General features: G+C 51.0%; 2 protein-coding genes and 1 non-coding gene across 7 annotated transcripts; all 3 read left to right on the forward strand.

The window, feature by feature from the left end:
- Positions 1-121: 121 nt before the first annotated feature.
- Positions 122-182, forward strand: LOC119710743. The gene has a single exon (XR_005259625.1). It is a non-coding gene; the product is annotated as a U7 small nuclear RNA (small nuclear RNA).
- Positions 183-199: 17 nt separating this feature from the next.
- On the forward strand, positions 200-1,022 carry C1H12orf57 (chromosome 1 C12orf57 homolog). The gene is made up of 3 exons (XM_038130735.1): positions 200-359; positions 449-625; positions 706-1,022. Exons 1-3 carry the CDS (start codon positions 302-304, stop codon positions 852-854), a joined length of 384 nt encoding a protein of 127 aa, XP_037986663.1. The 5' UTR covers positions 200-301; the 3' UTR covers positions 855-1,022.
- A 145-nt stretch (positions 1,023-1,167) lies between these two features.
- Positions 1,168-15,882, forward strand: PTPN6 (protein tyrosine phosphatase non-receptor type 6). Of its 5 annotated transcripts, none has more exons than XM_038130661.1 (16): positions 1,168-2,094; positions 2,290-2,391; positions 7,348-7,470; positions 7,778-7,972; positions 10,071-10,290; positions 11,048-11,164; positions 11,353-11,469; positions 11,868-11,964; positions 12,373-12,452; positions 12,557-12,943; positions 13,196-13,350; positions 13,648-13,715; positions 14,083-14,234; positions 14,946-15,043; positions 15,151-15,272; positions 15,391-15,882. In XM_038130661.1, the coding sequence occupies exons 2-15, from the start codon at positions 2,378-2,380 to the stop codon at positions 15,257-15,259; spliced, it is 1,932 nt and encodes a 643-aa protein (XP_037986589.1). In that variant the 5' UTR covers positions 1,168-2,094; positions 2,290-2,377; the 3' UTR covers positions 15,260-15,272; positions 15,391-15,882. The 5 variants fall into 5 exon arrangements, with proteins under 5 accessions (XP_037986589.1, XP_037986607.1, XP_037986569.1 ...); XM_038130679.1 differs by having other exon boundaries at positions 12,557-12,706; positions 12,812-12,943; positions 15,151-15,882; XM_038130641.1 differs by having other exon boundaries at positions 15,151-15,882.
- The last annotated feature ends 2,642 nt before the right edge of the window (positions 15,883-18,524 follow it).

The raw sequence follows: 18,524 nt of genomic DNA on the forward strand, positions 1-18,524 counted from the left end.
GTGGGCGGGCGGCACCGGGCCGGGGGCCCGCAGGGGAGACGGCCCTTTGGAGTAGCTGCCCTCGCCCTCACCTCGGGGTGGGTCGGCCCGGAGGGGGTGCTCTCCCGGGCGCGCGTCCGGGCAGTGATTTCAGCTCTTTTAGAATTTGTCCAGCAGGTTTCCCGCGCGCGCGGGAAGCCGCTCCCACAGACCGGTGCAATGACAGAGCGGGGCGGGGAGGCGCAGGCGCGCTCAGGCGGGCCGGGCCGGGGCTGCCTCCGGTGGGGCTGGGGCCGGAGCCGCGCTCGCCCCGCCGCGCCCCATGGCGGCCTCCGCGCAAGCCTCGGTGCCGCCGGCGCTGAGCGCGGAGCAGGCGAAGGGTGAGTGCGGGCGGGTCCGCGGCGGAGTGCCCGTGTCGCGGAGCTGGATGCGGGGGGCCGGCGGGCGGCTGAGTGCCCGTGTCCCACAGCGGTGCTGGCGGAGGTGATCAAGGCGTTCGGGGCGCCCGAGAACGCGCAGCGCATGGAGGAGGCTCGGGATAACGCCTGCAACGACATGGGCAAGATGCTGCAGTTCCTCCTGCCCGTGGCCACCCAGATCCAGCAGGACGTGATCAAGGCCTACGGGTTCAGCAGCGACGGCGAAGGTGGGTTGTTCCCCCGCCGGGCGGGATGCTCCGGGCCCGCCGGGGCAGCGGGGCGTTCCGCCCACCCCCTTTCCTTGCAGGCGTCCTGAAGTTCGCCCGGCTGATCAAGTCCTACGAGTCGCAGGACCCGGAGATCGCCAGCATGTCCGGCAAGCTCAAGGCCATGTTCCTGCCGCCCATGACGCTGCCGCCGCACGGCGCCGGCACCGGCGGAGTTGCTGCCTCCTGAGCCCGCGGAGTTCTCCCGGTGCTCCGGCTGGTGCCCTGCTTCCAAGGTGCAGGTGCTGTCAGCCTTGGAAATGGGGCACTTGAGCAAGGGAGACGCGGTCCTGGAAGGAATGGGATGCTTCGTGCCCGCTCGTGTGTCTGCTCGTGAATAAAACGTGTGTTGAAAATGCCCGTGTTTTATGAATGGCCGTGAGCTCAGCAGTGCCGCTGCCTGCTGCAGAGGCAGGTATAGCAGCGCTCTCTGCGTGACACTTGCGACGCTGGTTTGGGAGCCCCAGTATGTGCCATGTTCTGCAGAAAGGTTTGTGCCGAGCCTCAGTGTGAAGCCCTAGGATCTTATATCAGAGAGACAGGTATTAAGCACTTTACAAGGGCAAGCATTTTCAGACGTGCTGTTTGAAGCATACTAGGAAATGTGTCCCTCGACACGATCTAGTGCTGTTCAGCAGGTGTTGTAAATGGCATTGAGGCCCCTGTCCCAGCAGGGCCAGTGCTAATTTACTCCTGCCCCCAGTGCCTGTGGCTGCCTTGTTTTGTGGCTGAATGTGCAATCCAGCACATTATCCTTAGTGAAAAAGGCAGCACAGAGATGCAGCAGGGAGCGGCCGAGCGTGGGAGGGCTGGGCTTGCCCCGTTTGGCTGCAGCCTGGATTACAACAACATAAACAACGTAAAATTTTTATCTCACCTTTTTTTTTTTTGGACTGCAGAGGGATCAACCTAGTGGTGCAGCCTTGCTCCTTTGCAATGTTTTCTTTCCAGTGTCATTCAGAGGGACATCAGGTATGTCCGCTTGTAGCCTCCTGTCCTTTGTCCCTGTTGCCCGTGGAAGAATTGAGGTCTTTGGCGACAGGAGCAGGGGGAAAAGGGCTGAGAGTGAAGGAGCCAGGCCTGGGAGAGCAGGGAGCTGCAAGCCAGGTGTGAGGCAGCTGCATCGGGCGTTCTGTGCTCTCAGTTACAAACCGGGCAGGAATGCAGCCAGCGAGGGCGTGAGCTCAGTGGATGGGAGGCAGGAAGAGCAGTCGGTCCCTTCCGTCTCCATCTACCTCTCCGAGCCTGGCCTTGGCCTTCCCCCACCCCTTTGATTATTCATTAACTGCAGTCCAGGAAGTGCTTTGCAAATGGTGAAAATTAAGCCCGCGGCTTGAGGCCTGAGGTTTGCCTGACCTGGAGCTACCTCCTTCTTAGTCTGCCCGGGAGCGGGCGGAGTTCGGGGCTTCGCCTGTGCGGATCGGGCTCAGGTGAGTCACGGGAGGTGCTGCTCCCGCAAGCACTGCCAGCTGCTGCTCCAGCGCCCCGGCACTCACCGCCATGGGCATCCAGCCCTGCCGCCAGGGTGCCAGGCCACCTCTCCTCTCTCAAGGTCTTTGATCTCTCTCCCAAATCCGTTTCAAGATCCTTTCTTGGTAATTCCAATATTGCTTTATTTTCTTTAGTAGGACCCACTTGGTTGAGGGCTGTGGAACTTCCTCCACCAGTTCCTGTCAGTCCTCCATCAGTGGGGATCTGAGAGACAAGACCCTGATGCCATCCCGTGGGTGAGTGCTGTGAATGCTAGTTAGGGCAAGAAAACAAGAGTTGTTGGTGAGCAAAATAAAAATATCAGCAGTAGGAATCAGGCACAGAAGGGAAAAATCCCCAGTTTCTAATAGGAGCTGCCTATTAGAGGCAGCCAGAGGGCCGACCCTCTGGTGGGGGTAGCCAGAGGATTGGAGCTTGCTGTGCTTTACATTGTTACGGTTGCTCCTTCTCCCTTTGATAATGAGCAAGCAGGGTTTGTGATGCTCAGTCTGCTGCAGCTGCAGCATCGTTGAGAGGTTTTGCAGAGAGAGATGTCAGCTGCCCGGCCTTTTAAATACTGGTTATTCCTTTGTTTGCCGCAGTCTTTCTAGGCCTTTATGGAACAAAAAGCGGGACATACAATCCTCACAGTCAGTCCAAACAGGCACCCTGCTCTGGGGACTGTTCCGGAAGGGTGTCAGGAAATGGGATCTGCACTGCCATTACTCTCTGGTAAGCATTTGGGCAACCACAGTGGTCCAGAACTGTGCTGGAGCCCCAAGGCCTGATGGAGAGGATGTGACTTTGGCAAGTCACAGGAAGATGGTCCACCAGCCCAGCCCCAGACAGCCTTTGCTCTGCACTAATGACTGAACGACAACAGACTTCTGTACAGAACAGCAAAACCTCCTGTCTGAAATGATCTCCGTGCTGAGATTTAGAAGAAGATTAACAAATGCAATGCTCATTCCAAAAAGGGCTCCAAATTAGCTCCCCCGAAATGTGAGAGAAGCATGGAACAATAAAGTAGTTATCTGAGCAGGAAGGTGCACAGTATAACGGGAAAAGCAATGAATGTGATGCTAAAGGAAGCACCAGCATCTGCTTTTGTAAAGGCAAATATGGTCCTGTAAAACTGGAGGGTTTTGAGGGACTTAGCAAGCTTGTGGATAAGGCAGGTCTGGCAGGTACAGTTTGCTTGGATTTAAAGAATTTGACAAGATTTTCTCATCAAAGTCTTTAAATCACAGCATTAAAAAAAAAAAAAAAGAAGATTGAGGTTTTCTTGATTAAAGAAATACAAGAGAATAGTAAATGGAAGGTGGGAATTAACATCCTATTTTTACAGCAAAGGGAAGTCATCAGTGGTCAGATCACAGGGGCCTTATCTGAAATACATGCTGTTCAGTATATTCCCAAGTGACCTGGAAATACTGGTGAGGTGAGGTGAGAAAATTGGATGATGGTAGAAAGTTACTCAGGCTAACAGGGTGGGAGTTGACTTGTGAATAATTTTGGAAAGACCTAATGGCAGTGAATGAGTGGGCAGTAGAACAGCAGATGAAAAGGCTTATGTAAAACAGTGTTCATACAGAAATATAGCACAGAAATTGCATAGAAAACAATTACTTTGAACTAATGGTAACCTCTCTTTGATTACAGAAGTCTCTGTTATTGTTAGCTTAATGCTTGGTTGTACTGAACATCAGAAATCACCCCTGTCCATGACTCACCAGCATTTTGGACACCACAGTTCTGTGCCCAGCTTCACTCTTATCTCCAAATCAAAATGCCATAATTGGAAATATCTCTGAGAGGGACAGCAAAGGTAGTCAGAGGTATAGAACAGTTCTGTACAAAAAGAACCCCTTAGTAAGGCTGGAGTCTTCAGCCTGGCCAAGGGTTGAGGATGGATACAGATGTTTCAGGTCTGTTGCCACAAGTAGCTTGGAGTAGGGACCACAGACTGTTTTTCCTTTCTTTACAAGAACCAGGGAGCAGGTTATAAGCAAGTCAAAGGATGGGGTGTTTCTGTAACTGAGCAGTGGAGCTCTTTGCCAAAGGGTGCAAAATTTGTTATGCATTTGACAGTTGACTACAAGTAGCTGCTAATAGAGGCTTAGGAAGTAGGAGGGCAAAAGAAACTCTATGTATATACAATCTTTCTCTTTGCTCTTCCTTTGACAACCATTTTGACCTCAGGATTGCCTAGTCCCACCCCTGCTGCCCCAAAACTAGCTCAGGTGGCTCAGGGCCTTGTTCAGCTGAGTCCTGACAGCTGCCAGGGTGGAGGTTCCTCCGCTGCTCTGGGGACCTGTGGCAAGTGCTGAACCCCCTTGGGGGGAGCACGTGTGCAGTTTTTCCTGATACCTAACCAGAATTTCCCCTGCTGCAAGTGATGCCTGTTGCCTCATGTCTTTTGGTTGTGTCCCACAAAAAAGAACCTGACTTATCAGCTCTAAACCCCCACGGCCCCTTTTAGGTAGTTTGAGACTAGTGTTAAATCCCTCCTTAAGCATCTTTTCTTCAAGTTGAATAAACCCAGCTTGCACTCTGCAATGTTCCAGGCTCTTCACTGCATTAGTGGCATTATGCTGGATCCTTTCCAGTTTCTCAGGGCCTTTTTTTTTTTCTTGCGGCAATCCAGATGTGTGTCTTTTAATTAGCTATTTCATTTATCTTCTGCTGTAAATTTGTTACTGCGCTAGCTGTGGCCTGCTTCCACGAGGGATTTACAAGATGAGGTTCTAACACCTGTGTTGTACTGAAAGCCAAACAGTGTAAGAGTAGTCTCTTTGCTGAAATCTCTTGACCTCTTAATTATATTAAAAAAATGTGTTAGTGGTTCAATTATAGTCTTATTATATTTAGTGGCTCAGCTGTTCCATGCCGCAGCCATTTGGGAGAGCAGCCTCGAAGATAAGGACTGATGGCTTCTCTATGATGACATTTCCCTCCCTTACTGGTAGTTTTTAATTGGAGGGCCCAGATCAAAGACACCAGGGCAGCTGCATGCATCCACTCCTTTCCTAAAATGAAAGCAAGCAGAAGCATAAACTCATCCTGTAAATTAGGTGATACGGGATTTTTGTCCACACAAATACTGTCAAGAGATTACACCGCACCCTGTGGCTTGTCCTTCTGGAGGATACTGGGTTACATGGGATAAGTGCTCTCTCACCCTTTCTTATTCTGGTCTGGGCTCTTTGCCACCTTGTTCTTTCCCTGCTCTCCTGTGTCCAGCTAATGTTCAGTTCCTCAGACACATTTTCTCCTTCAGCGTAGGGTGCAGGGATGCCTAAGTTTTGGTTTTTGTCTGCCTTGGCTTCATATTGACTCAGCATACTCTAATATGCTTTTGATATCAGGAATTATTTTTTGGGACTTCTCTCTGGAAGTTCCTGCCTTTTCTCCCTTGGCTATAAACAACACTTGTTTCCTGTTCCCGCTAGACTGATTGAAGTGCCGCCTTTCTGGTGCAACTTCTACAACTTCGTGCAGAAGTTGTTCCCTTGAGTTGCTCCCATGCATTTAAAATCTCCTTGGTTTTTCATATCAGTTCTAAGTCAGTACCTCTGGCTGCCTGCAGCTCACCGCACCCCAGCTCACCATGTGCATGAAACCAGAAGCATTTCTAAGGAAGCTGTTGTAGGTGCCTGGGTTGCCTTTCTAGCAATGAAGTTTAGCTTCCCACTCATTTCTCCTGTACTTCCCTTTGTTGCTGGTTTCTGTCTTGGCCACGAGTTTTTGTCTAAGTCTCAGCTAGCAGCCTGTTCATCTTTTTGCAGGATTTCCCAGTGTGGTGGTGTGTGGGGAAGTCTGCAGCTCCCGCTGCTTGAAATGAGCAAGGCTCTTGCTGTTGCCGCTGCCCACAGCACACAGGGTAGCTGCGATGGCCCCAGGGAAAAGCCAGGCTCCTTTGCCAGCTGGATTGCACTCTTAGGCCACTGCTTAACTCCCATTCTTTCACCAGACCTGCAGACCTTAAAGCCAGTGTTGTGAGCAGGGCAGTCATGGGCTACAGCTGCAAGCAGCTAAGTGACTGGAATGGTTTTCCTTCTTTTTATACCTGGTTGTCCAGGTTGTCAGCTTTGGCCTCAGTATGAGCTGCTGGGATTTTGAAGGTCCTCGGCTCAGCTCCCTTAGTGCTGTGTGGGCTGCCTGTAGGTAGTAGCTGTTTGTCCTGGTCTCTGCCTGCCTTCCTGAGCAGCTTCACCACCCTCTCCCAACCTCCCCATCCCTTTTGAGCTACCACTGCCCTGTGTCAGTCCCATCCCGTGGCAGGCTGGTTTCAGGCAGGCACTGCTGTGCTCAGAGCACCAGCCTGGACCTTGAAGTCTGCATCTCTGGATTCACATGGATTCTCCCCTGTGCCTGTACAGAGCATGTAGGGCATTTGGGACCATTTGTGTCGCTCATTGGCCTTTTGGGGGAAAACCGGGACAGAGGACGAGCAGAACTGAGTTTTGTGAACACGGCCAGAACCCAAAATGCGTGTGAAGACTCAGCCCTTGTGTGCCAAAGACAGGGACCCAAAAATAATAGGGGCTATGGGGAGGAAAGACACAAAAGGAGAAGCAGAAGTGTATGCAAAGCAGCTTGGGGCTGCGGAGTGGATGGCTCAGAGCGCTTCCTGTTCCCGGAGCCGTGCGTGCCCCGCTGCGTACGGACTCGCGCCTGCCCGTGCCCAGCAGCACTGCACAGCGGGCCAGAGATCAAGGCACCTGTCCAGGGAAAGGTGGATGGAGAGGGTCTGAATGGACTGACAGTCGACTCCAGGAGAGATACATGGCCAGCTCCCAAGAGGCGCAGGAACAGTTTGGCATTGGGTGCCCCAGCACAGACCTCCGACTTCCCTTTCTTTTCCAGCACAAACTGATTTTTCATCTGTGTTTTTTGGGTTGCTTTGGTGGCAGCCGCTTGGCCGCCTCTTCTTTCTCCCTCCACAATGGTGAGGTAAGAGGGTCTGAGAGGTCTGTGTGTGTGAGGAATGGGACCAAGGAAGTAGGATGGATGAGGGCAGGGACGGCCCTGGAAGCCGTATCTCTCATGGGAACCATCCATAGGCTGGGGAAGGCATCAGGCAGGAAGGGATGCTGCTGCTGGTTTTCACCTAGGGATGCTGACCGGGGACCATTCTTCACCCTACAAATCTCCACAATAGTGTCTGGCCTTTTTTATTCACTTGGTCTTGCTTTTATTTTCTCTGCTAGGTGGTTTCACCGTGACCTGAGTGGGCTGGAAGCTGAAGCCTTACTGAAGGGACGAGGTGTCCATGGGAGCTTCCTGGCCAGACCCAGTCGGAGGAATCAGGGGGATTTTTCCCTTTCAGTCCGGTAAGTAACTTGGACCCCAGCTTCTGTCTTTGCAGTGTTACATACACAGGTTGCCTAGATCCTCAGATGTCCTGTGGCATCTTCTTCATCCTGTCTCTATTCCTTTGAGTTCTTCTCAAGCTTTAAAATGACTGCAGCTTCCCAGTGTCTTCTAGAGCCTCCCTCAAGTTGTCTAAGGAGCTTCTCTTTCCAGACATCTCCATTCACAGAGATGATTTGCTCTGGTTCCATGGTGGGAGGTAGTGCAGGACACTTTCCTGCCCCTTTTCTAACCACCTCTTGGACTGCCTTGTGCTTTATTCCCCAGGGTTGGTGATCAGGTAACCCACATCCGCATCCAGAATACTGGGGATTTCTATGACCTTTATGGAGGGGAGAAGTTTGCCACCTTGTCAGAACTGGTGGAGTACTACACACAGCAACAGGGCTCGCTTCAGGACAAAGATGGAACCATCATTGACTTGCGATACCCGCTCAACTGTTCTGACCCCACGACAGAGAGGTACAGGCACAGCACGGAGCTGCTGTGTCTGTGATTAAATGTTTTATGGCCTCCTTTCTGCCCTGCCTGCATCCCCAGAGCAAATCCTGCAAAAAATGCCTCCTGCCTTTCTTAACCTCTTCTGTGTCCTTGGGGCATGATCCCCATGTACCTTGATGGCACCATGTACCATCCCCATGTGTACCTTGATCCATCACAGCAGACCTAGTAGGGATCTATTTTTACTTCTGGTTTCCGGTTGCCTTTGCTATTTATATACTGTTTTTGAGAGAATAGGTTGCGGTGTCCGGTGTGGGTCTGCAGTGGTCTGTGGAGGGACATGTTGTGTGGAAGCCCTCAGTCGTGCCCCAAACTTCCTTGGTTATTCTAGGCCCGGGTGACTCACGTAGCTGCGAGCAGGACCATGTTCCCCTGCTATTCCTGGCCTGCTTAGTCTCCTTCCTGTCCCCGCTTTGCATGTGTCTCTGACACCAAGTTCCTAAATCAAATCAGGTGGTTTTGCCCTTGCGTTTTGCTTTCAGGCCCTTTGATGCAGCTCGGGGGAGCTGTCATGCCCTGCTCTGGGGTGACAAGTCCTTCTTGCACAGGTCCTCCTTGGGCACCTGGAGGCAGGGAGCAGAGATGCCCTGGGCCGAAACATCGGGGTACACCCCAGCTTGCTCCGGGGTCAGGCTGCAGAGGGGCTGGTCTGCTGCTGGCTGTCCTCTCCAGTCAAGGCCATTGCTCCGTGGCCCTGCAGTTTCCTCCCTTCCTCCTGCGGTTGGAAACTTCCCCCCTCCCCCCCTCGGGCTCTTACGAAAGCTCCTCTCACTCTCTCCCCAAGTGATTTTCCGTCACGTGGCTTTGAAGAGCTGGGCTTTGCTGGGGGAGGGAGGAATGGGACCCATTAACCCCCTCCTACCTGTGGGGAGGGGAGACTGGGAGACCTCTTTGATGGGCAGGAGAGGCCAACCGATCCCAAGGTGGCATCTGAGCACATGGTGGCTGAACAATTCTCTGAGAGAGGTTCCGAAATTAATGACAACTGTGCAGTGAGAGTCACCAGCTGCTTCTTGCAGTGCATGAGGGAGGGTCAGCGAAAGTTACTTGCTGAGCCCAGTAACTGTGTGAACCTCTTGCTGTAGGTGGAGCAGCCCCTTGCTCTGACCAGATGCAGGGGAGAATGAATAAATGCCCCGGCTGCTTCTATGACTGGGCTGTGGCCTCCTGAACTCCATCTCAGTTCATGGGAACAAATAGCCCCCTAACAAGTGAAGTTCCCCAGTACCATGCCAGGCCTTCCCTGTTAGCTGCTCCATGGGAAGTAAATCCATTCCCACATCCCCATGGCAAGGCAGAAAACACCTTGGTCAAATGGGGATGCTCCTGACCTTGTGCTAGGAGGAGAGAAGGAGCTGCTGAGTGTTTGTATTGAGGACAGGGATGTGCACGTGGATCAGCTCCTGGTGCTCACTCCCGTGGCCAGGGTGATTGCTGCAGTGTGATGTGCCCAGAGAACAGGAATTATCCTTTGAGTGAAGAGGTGACTGGGTTTCAGAAAGAGGAGTTGCTGGAATGGTTCTTTAATGGATCAGATCTCAACACAACCATCTGGGTGCTGCTAAATCTGATGGGAGAGTTTCTGACTTAGTGGGGGCTTATTTTTCTTCCCCTGGTGTTTGAGTTTCCAGAGTCCCTTGCAGCAGTAAGGCAACAATCCCAATAATACCGTGAGGTGCTGAAATACACAGACTACCCTCTCCCAACTGGTGTTCCAGGCAGAAAGTATCACCTGTGCCTGTGTGTGTGTCACACAACGGGTCACACTTGGTGCTTTCCCACTGTGTCCTTCAGTACCAGCCTTCTGCTCCCTAGGTCCCTTCTGTCTCCACCTCATCCCTTGCACTTTCCTCTTCTGCCCGGCTCTCCACCCTCTGTCTCATCTCCTTTTCCCAAGATCCTGCTCCTCCTTCCCTCTCTCATTCCTTCCTCTCTGTCTCCCCCTTCCTTTCTTCCTCCCTCATCCTTCCCCAGTGTTGCTGCTTTTCACTCATCATCTCAAGTGCATCCACTTCCTGCATCTCCACCTCTTTTTTAACCCTCTCTTGTTTTTCCTTAGGTGGTACCACGGGCATCTGTCCGGCCCTGCAGCTGAGTCACTGCTCCAGGCCAAAGCTACCCCTTGGACCTTCTTGGTGCGGGAGAGCCTCAGCAAACCTGGGGACTTTGTCTTGTCTGTCCTCACTGACCAGCCTAAACCTGGCTCTGATGCTCCAGCTGGGGCAACTGGCGCCTCTGGGACCCGGCTCAAAGTCACACACATCAAGATCATGTGTGAGGTGAGCAGTGGGAGGGCAGGAGGAGAGGCTGTGGTCTGATGGATGCTACCAAAATGGCTGTGACAATTTCTCCTATTTCTTTCATGTGGGATGAGGAGATTCCAAGGAGAGAATGCAGCTGGCCTCAAATGGGATTGGAGGGCAATACACCTTCTTTGGGCTTTGATCCGCTGCAAGCGCAGTGCCATGAACTCCATGTGCTCAGGGCAAACTCCTCTGACCTCCCTGCCAGAGCAAATGCTTCCCTACATGGTGCAGGGCGGTGCCTATGGATCTGCACCCCAGCATTGCCTTTTTCCTGAGTGTTAGCAACTTTGTCTGTGGCACAGGTGGAGAGAGTGGGGGCTGTGCAGCCTGGAGAAAGCTCTGGGGAGATCTTACAGCACCTTCCAGTACCTAAAGGAGGCTCACGGGAAAGCTGGAGAGGGACTTTTTACAAGGGCATGGAGTGATAGAGCAGGGGGGAATGCCTTCAAACTGAAGGAGGGCAGGTTTAGACAGGATAATAGGAAAAAATACTGTGAGGTTGGTGAGGCACTGGCTCAGATTTCCCAAAGAAACTGTGGATGCCCCATTCTTGGAAGTGTTTAAGGTGAGGCTGGAGGGGGCTCTAGACAGCCCAGTCTAGTGGAAGGTGTCCCTGCCCATGGCAGGGTGTTTGGAATTAGCTGCCCTTTATGATGCCTTCCAACCCAAACTATTCCAGGATTCTGCTATGAATGTTATGAGTGACATTACACATTCTTCCTCTGTTTAGAATGGACGCTACACAGTTGGAGGGGCTGAGATGTTTGACAGCTTGACAGATCTGGTGGAGCACTTCAAGAAGATTGGAATTGAGGAGATGTCTGGTTCCTTTGTGTACCTGAAGCAGGTAAGTCCAGTTTCCTGGTTTTTTAGGCAGCCTTTGGAGGGACTGATTTGTTGTTTTTTTCTGCTTTATGTTCCTTTCCTTCCTTTTTCCCTGGTGCCCAGGGGACACTTTGCTCTTCAGCAGCATCTCTCTCTCTCTCTCTCTCTCTCTCTCTCTCTCTCTCACCTATTGTGTTTTCCCATCCCCAGCCCTACTATGCTACAAGGGTGAATGCTGCTGACATTGAGAACAGAGTGCAGGAACTGAACAAGAAGACAAGTCTGTCTGAGGAGACGTCCAAGGCTGGATTCTGGGAAGAATTTGATGTAAGAAACGGTTGGGGGACATTATTTGGCTTTTTGGGAATTCTGCATGCACCACCTCATTCTCCGTCCTCGATTTCTTCCTGTACACAAATTTCTCGTGTCTTGTCAGTTTATTTCTGAAAGAAGTGTCTGTTTGGAAGCAGTTCCCCTGGGGAATGAGTCTCATCTTTAAGTAAACCCAGTGATGTAGAAATGTGCTTTTTTATGGCTGGGAGAGTGAGTCACCAAGACAGTAAGGGCACAAGCCTCAAACTTCTCAAGTCTAGGTTTGGTTTTCACTTCTCTGCTCCCCCACAGCATGCCCATGTGTCATCAGAGCCACCACTGTGCCTCCTAGTGCCCACCTCCCCTGTCATACATTGTGTCCTTGCCATGACTAATCTTTCTTCTGCTCTCAGAGCCTGCAAAAACAGGAAGCCAAGCACCTGTTTGACCGTCATGAGGGCCAGAGACCTGAAAATAAGAGCAAGAACCGATACAAGAACATACTGCCCTGTGAGTCTTGCTTCTCCACTATTAAAAAAAAACCAAACCCAAATGGACAGACAGGCAATGAAGAGCTGTCCAAGTCATCCCTCCCTCCAAGCCATCCCTGTCCTCCAGAGCAGGTTACAAGGTGTATAGCACTGAGGATTTAAGAGCTGATGAGGAAAGTCACAGCCTTTTCCTGTCCTTGAAGGAAGGAGGGAGGGTTGCATCAGACTCATCAGTTTCTGTGGTCCATCACAGAGACAGAGAGATGGGAGGATGGAGTGAGATTGGTCTGAACCCAGAGAGGGAGAGCTGAGCATATGGGGCATCACTGGGAATCATGACTGAGGTGGCACAGGGCAGTGAGGGACCTCTGTGTTGCTGCGCATGGATTATCTCATTGCACTGTTCATTCTTTCACTGCACTCCCAGTTGATCACTCCAGAGTCATCCTCCAGGGAAGGGACCCAAATATACCTGGATCTGACTACATCAATGCCAACTATGTCAAGGTGAGGTTCTTGAAAGACGGCTGTGTGCCTGTCCAGAACAGTGCCAAAGCAGGGGAAGGTCTGCTGCTCCTGCAGCCCTCCTGACCCCCCCTGTCTTCACTCAGAACACCCTGATCAGCCCAGATGAGTGCACCAAGACCTATATTGCCAGCCAGGGCTGCCTGGATGCCACAGTCAACGACTTGTGGCAAATGGTGTGGCAGGAGAACACACGCATTATTGTGATGACAACACGGGAGGTGGAAAAAGGCCGGGTAAGTAGCAGTCTGGAGGTGTCTCACTTCCCTTTCAACCATTGCTCTGCTTTTTCTCTCTCCTGCCCTCTGCCCATCCTCACCCCGCCCTCTCTGCCCACACAGAACAAATGTGTGCCTTACTGGCCAGAGCTGGGCAGCACGAAGGAGTACGGTCCCTACCTTGTGCAGAACACTGGCGAGCACAACGCACTGGAGTACAAACTCCGGCACCTCTGCGTGTGCCCGAAGGATAATGTGAGTGTGTCTGACCAAGGGCTGCCATCTGAGCCACCCTACGCCTAAACCTGGGAACTGCTGGGTGCTCTGATGATGCTGCTGTTTTAGCATTCTTGGGGCTGGTGTTCCTACCTGGTTTGGGCTGGAATCACCAAGAAGTGTGCAGGAGACAGAGATTCTCCCTGGCTCCAGACTCGCCTCTCCCTGGGACAGAGGCCAGGGAAAGGACTGGGTCGAAGTTTTACAAGTGCTGTGCTTTGCTCTTTTCAGGGCAAGGCTGTGCGTGAGATCTGGCAATACCAGTACCTGAGCTGGCCTGACCATGGTGTACCCAGTGAGCCAGGAGGAGTCCTCAGCTTCCTCGACCAGATAAACCAGAAACAAGAGAGCATCCCCAACGCAGGGCCTATTCTGGTACACTGCAGGTTGGTACAGAGGCTGGAATTGGAAGCATCCTCTGTTGCTTATCTAGGGTGAGATACAGAAAGCCTGTCCTGCTGCTTCCAGCTGTATCCCAGGACTTGAGTGAAGCATATGCCAGTCCCAATATTTGCTTTTTTCTTCTTCAATGCCCCCACACCAAACACTCTACCTGTTGAACCCGTGACTCTTTTGTGGCATTGCTGAACAGCTGCTACGAGAGGCACATACTTCCCCAGAAGCAGCTGCATTTTGTTTCAGGAGCTGTCTTGCTCTGACCTCTGCTTGTCCTCTCCTTGCAGTGCTGGGATTGGCCGCACTGGGACAATCATCGTCATTGATATGATAGTGGAAACAATCTCCACCAAGGGTAAGAGGACTCAAAATGAACTGTACTGCCTCGTAGGTTTTGCCTTTAAGTTCAGCTGCAGAGGGATCAAAACTATCAGCTGTCAGTGGGAAAAGATCCTGCCACAGCCCTAAGGAAGTTGTTCTGCTGGATCTCTGTACCATATCCACTTCCTATGGCTTTAGCCTTCCCTGAGCTTTGGCTTTTCCTCCAAGGCCAGACTTCAAAGATACTGAGCGGGGGGAGAGCTGGGAGGTCCATACAGGAATAAAGACTATGGAAGGAGGTGGAAACTTCTTGACTGTCCTCCACTGTGGCTGCTTTTGGTAGAGAACTGGGCGAGGGGGCAGTGAATACGTCCCTAAGCTTTCCTGGTGCTCCTTGCTAGGGCTGGACTGTGACATTGACATCCAGAAGACCATCCAGATGGTGAGGGCCCAGCGATCTGGGATGGTGCAGACGGAGGCCCAGTACAAGTTCATCTACATGGCCATCTGCCAGTTCATAGAGGCAACCAAGAAAAAGCTGGAAGTTATCCAGGTGAGAGAAAAGGGGCTCTGCTGCCCTGTGAGCCTAAGCCCTGCACGCTGCTGGCTCTGAGCCCAAGTGCTCTGTTTCAGAAGCTTTAGGCTAACACTGAGACCTACACAGACTACAACGGCGCAGTAAGATCTGTGTCCCTCTTCTTCTCAGAAGACTTTTAAATTCAGGGGACAGGTTCATTAGCAGTTCAAGTACCAATCCCTTATGAACTGCCAGACAGTTAAATTTTAATGCAGTTACTTTAACTATGTTCTGAATAATATCACCAAGTGCTGTTTTGTTACAAACTTAGTTTAGGACAAGCAAAGACTTTCCTTGCCTCTTCTTCCCTCTTTGTCTTTCACATCCCAGTTTTGCAGCTGCAAAATCTTTTCCTGCTATTTGATAAGTGGTGTCTTTTCTCTTTCCTTGTAGCTTCTGGCAGCATGCTGTAGCTCCTGCTGTTTTGATATTTAGCAGAAATTTGGGACTTTTAGGTGTTCTAGTGCCTCCAGAGATTTGTTGCCCCACTGTTGCCTCCTGTACAAAGCTGCATTTGCACCTGCTGCTCACCTCTGGCAGTGGCAGTGTGCTGAGCCCAGGTACTTCAGCAATCCACCAACTTCCACTGAGATCCTGGCACAAAGTGGGGTTTAACAGCTAGAACTCTTCCATGGTGCCTTAAGTGTATCTCCCAGACCACTCTCTTCTGTTTTTCCTCTCCTGCAGTCTCAGAAAGGCAAGTCAAACGAGTGTGAGTATGGGAACATCGCCTACCCCCCTGCAGTGAGGAATGTGCACCCCAAGGTTTCCCGAAAACCCTCCAAGTAAGAGCTCACCTACAGCAGAGACCCAGCTCTGCCTGCCCCTGGCAAATCTGCCTGCTGGCTTGGCTGGCTTTTTCCTCTTCCTCACTTTTTCCCTGGTCTTACAGGCAGAAGGAGGAGTCAACAGTGTATGAGAACTTGGGGAAAAAGGAGGAGAAGGTGCGGAAACAACGCTCCTCAGAGAAGAAGCTGAAAGGCTCACTAAAGAAGAAATAATCATACGTTGCAGGTAGCCCCATGGGGGTTTGAACCTGGGCTGCAGGACTGGAGCTCACATCCTGGCTGGCCTGTCTCGCATTCCTTGCTCTTGGACTAGAACAAAGCCTTCCCCTTCTCTTCCATGCCAGCTTTCAGTGCTGTGAACCAGAGCCCTTTCCAGCTCAGCTGACCGACTCCATGGTCCCTTGCCTGTGCAGGCCAGCAAAGCTGCTCGCTGCCCCCTCATCATCCATTAGCAGGAAAAGGTCACGCCCTCCTTCCCTTGCTCCCTGAGCACCGGGGCCCAAACTCACCTTTGCTGTGTCAGCTTCAGAGGAATTCTCAGGGAAGAGCTAAGGAAGGTCAATCCAGGAGCTACATCTCTACCCACTGCTGTGAGTTAGAGTTTATCCTGTTTGTGTTCCCTGAAGCCTCAGCTTTTCAAGTATGGAGGTTTTGGCCTGTTTCAGCTCAACTCCTCTGCAATTCAACAGGAGACCTCCTCCTTCTTTAATACCAACCTTCTGCCCCTCTCATCCTTTTGCTATCTCATCCTTCGCCTGGATGCTGTAAATATACCAGAATTTGATGTGATGGCCATGTTTTCTTCTTTGTTTGTAAATAAACTTGTGTTTGTTTGACTACCAGGTCCCAAAAGGTTTTCTTCTCCGAGTGTTAGCTGTACTCCTGATTTTACCTGCAGACCTGAAAAGACTCACAAGGATGGCTCCAGCCTAGTTTTCTTGATTTCCTGTTGCCTTCAGGCTTCTGAACGGAAGCTGTGACCAATTATCACGGCTCCTTGCCGTGAGGCTCAAGTGTTGGTAGTCAGCAGCAAAGTCTGAGCATGGAAAGTCAGGTGTGACAAACTCTGACACAGCTTTTACACCTAAATTTTACTCGTGGGTTTTCAATATGTGAACAGACGAAGCCACAGCTGCTCTGACCTCATGCTGGTAACGCTGCCACTTCCAGCAGCAGCCTGGTCCAAAGGCCTCCAGAGCCCCCTTCCCACCACGATTTATACACAATGCATTGGGAGGAAGGACACTGCTTGCTGTCATTCGATATGGCAAGAAAGTCGGTTGGAAGCATTTGGAAGGCAGAAGACACTTTGTGAGTAGACCCTCTTTCCATGTGCCAGACTTTAGCTTCCCTTAGCCTGTGAGCCCATAGGCCTGTGTGTGTATTTCCCAGCTGGCTCTGCAATTCCATTGCCACTAGAGGAAGAAACAGGAAAGAGACAGTGGGGAAGATCAGGGGCAGAAGTAAAAATGGGTGGAGGGACATGTACTGTGTTTCATGAGGTCAGATCCCTCTTTTAAGCAATGGGAAGGGGCTGAAGTCCTAGCCTAAGGAAACACCTACCTCTGCCTTAGACCCCTGGGCAGCTTCTAAGGACAGGGCCCAATTGTCTTCCTTCTTAAAAAGCTGCCACAGCCTAAAGCAAGGCATACAAAGGGTTTCCTTAAATTCTACCTGAAGCTTGAAAATGAAGACATCTTGTGGAACAAGCTCAGGTTACTGAGAAACGTATTTGCATTCAAATCCCTGAGCTTAATGTGTCAATAATGTCCAGTCTATGAAAAATTTGGACTGAACAAGAACTTTCCCAACTGCACATCAAGAAATACAGCACCGTCATAAGCAGTTTACTCTTTACATAGGATTTGTTACACACAAATACTTTGAGGTGACTATTTGAGGATGCATTTTCAAAGCTGGTTCAAAGAATTTGTGCTTCCTTGACACTGCAAGTCAAAATGTATGGTTATGACTCTAATGGCCAGTAAGCTTTAAACCAGGAATCCATAGATTATATCTCTTCCTTGTGCTCTGCTTCACCAGAAGTCCCTAAAGGCCTGTTTTCTTCCCTGGAGAGCTCAAGCTGGAGTTGTTTGTAAAAAGAGAGGGTTGGTTGTAAATAGATGTGGACTTGGGGGTGGCTGTCTTGACCATCATGATCATGAAATAGCTGAGTTTAAAATCCTGGTGATAGGAGAAAAACTGTAAGTAAAGCTACTTCCCTGGACCTGGGGAGAGCAGACTTTAGGCTGCAGGGAAGCAGTTGGTAAAGTCCCCATGCAATCTGCTTTGGAGGATAGTGGGGTACATAAAAGCCGCTCACTTTTTAAGGGGCCTCCTTTCAAGAGCACAGGAGCAGGCAATTACAACGCATCAGAAGACCAGCCAGTGAGGCTGAGGGCTGGCTTAACTGGATCTCCTTCTACAACTTAGCAGGAAGTGTATGGACTTTGGAAAGGATAGATTGTGCAGGGGGACAGACATGCTCCCTGCCTCTCCAGGGAAAAAAAGCCCAAGCTCGAGTTAAAGCTGGCTGGTACTATGGTGGGAAACAACAGGCATTTTTAAGTATGTTAAGAGCAGAAGGAAGACTAAAGGTATGTCACTTGATGAGGTGGGTCACCTCATCCCCAAACAGTGACAAAGCAGAGACATTTAATGCTGCCTTTGCTTCTTCCTCTGACACTGGTGATGGAGGGTGTCTGGAGCCCTGGGCTGGATGGCCATGGCTGGGGGACTGATGAACTCCTGGCTGACTTGGAACTTGTATGGGATTTGCTGCTGCAAGTGAATGCACCTAAGTCTATGGGGCCCAATGGGATTCCTCCCAGGGTATTGAAGAGCTGGCCAATCTAACTGTGAGACCTCTCTCAGTTATTAATCAACAGCCGTGGGAATCTGTGTAAGTTGACATGGAGGCTGGCAAATATTGTCCCAGTTTTCAAGAAGGGCAAGAAAGAAGACTTTGGTAATTACAGGTCAATCAGTGTCGCACTGGTGCTGGGTAAAACTGAGGGGAAAATTAGTCTGGAAGCTATCAAGAAAAAGACTTGAAAGACGACGCAGTCGTTGATCAAAGCGTGCACGAGTTCTTGAAGGGAAAGTCATGCCTTACAAATTTAATAACCTTTCACAACAAGGCTACCCACCTAGTAGTCAAAGGGAAGGCAGATGTCGGGTGTTTTTTTGGTTTTGGCAAAGCTTTTGATAGTGTCACCATATCCCTCTGGACAGCGTTCAGCATACAGCCAGACACGTACACAATTTCACCCAAACTGAACAAGAACAAATGCCAGATTGTGCACCCGGAATGCTGCAATCCTGGATGTGAATACAGATGAAAGATGAGAGCGGGGTGCAGCCCTGCAGAAAAGGCTCTGGGCATTTTGAGTGATGGCAGGCCCTGCCAGGTGTGTTATGCTGGGGTGTGCTAGGCACAGAATAGTTAACTGGCCAGAGAAGTGAGGGTCCCACTGCA

Source organism: Motacilla alba, chromosome 1, assembly GCF_015832195.1.
Source record: "Motacilla alba alba isolate MOTALB_02 chromosome 1, Motacilla_alba_V1.0_pri, whole genome shotgun sequence".
Classification (NCBI taxonomy): Eukaryota; Metazoa; Chordata; class Aves; order Passeriformes; family Motacillidae; genus Motacilla; species Motacilla alba.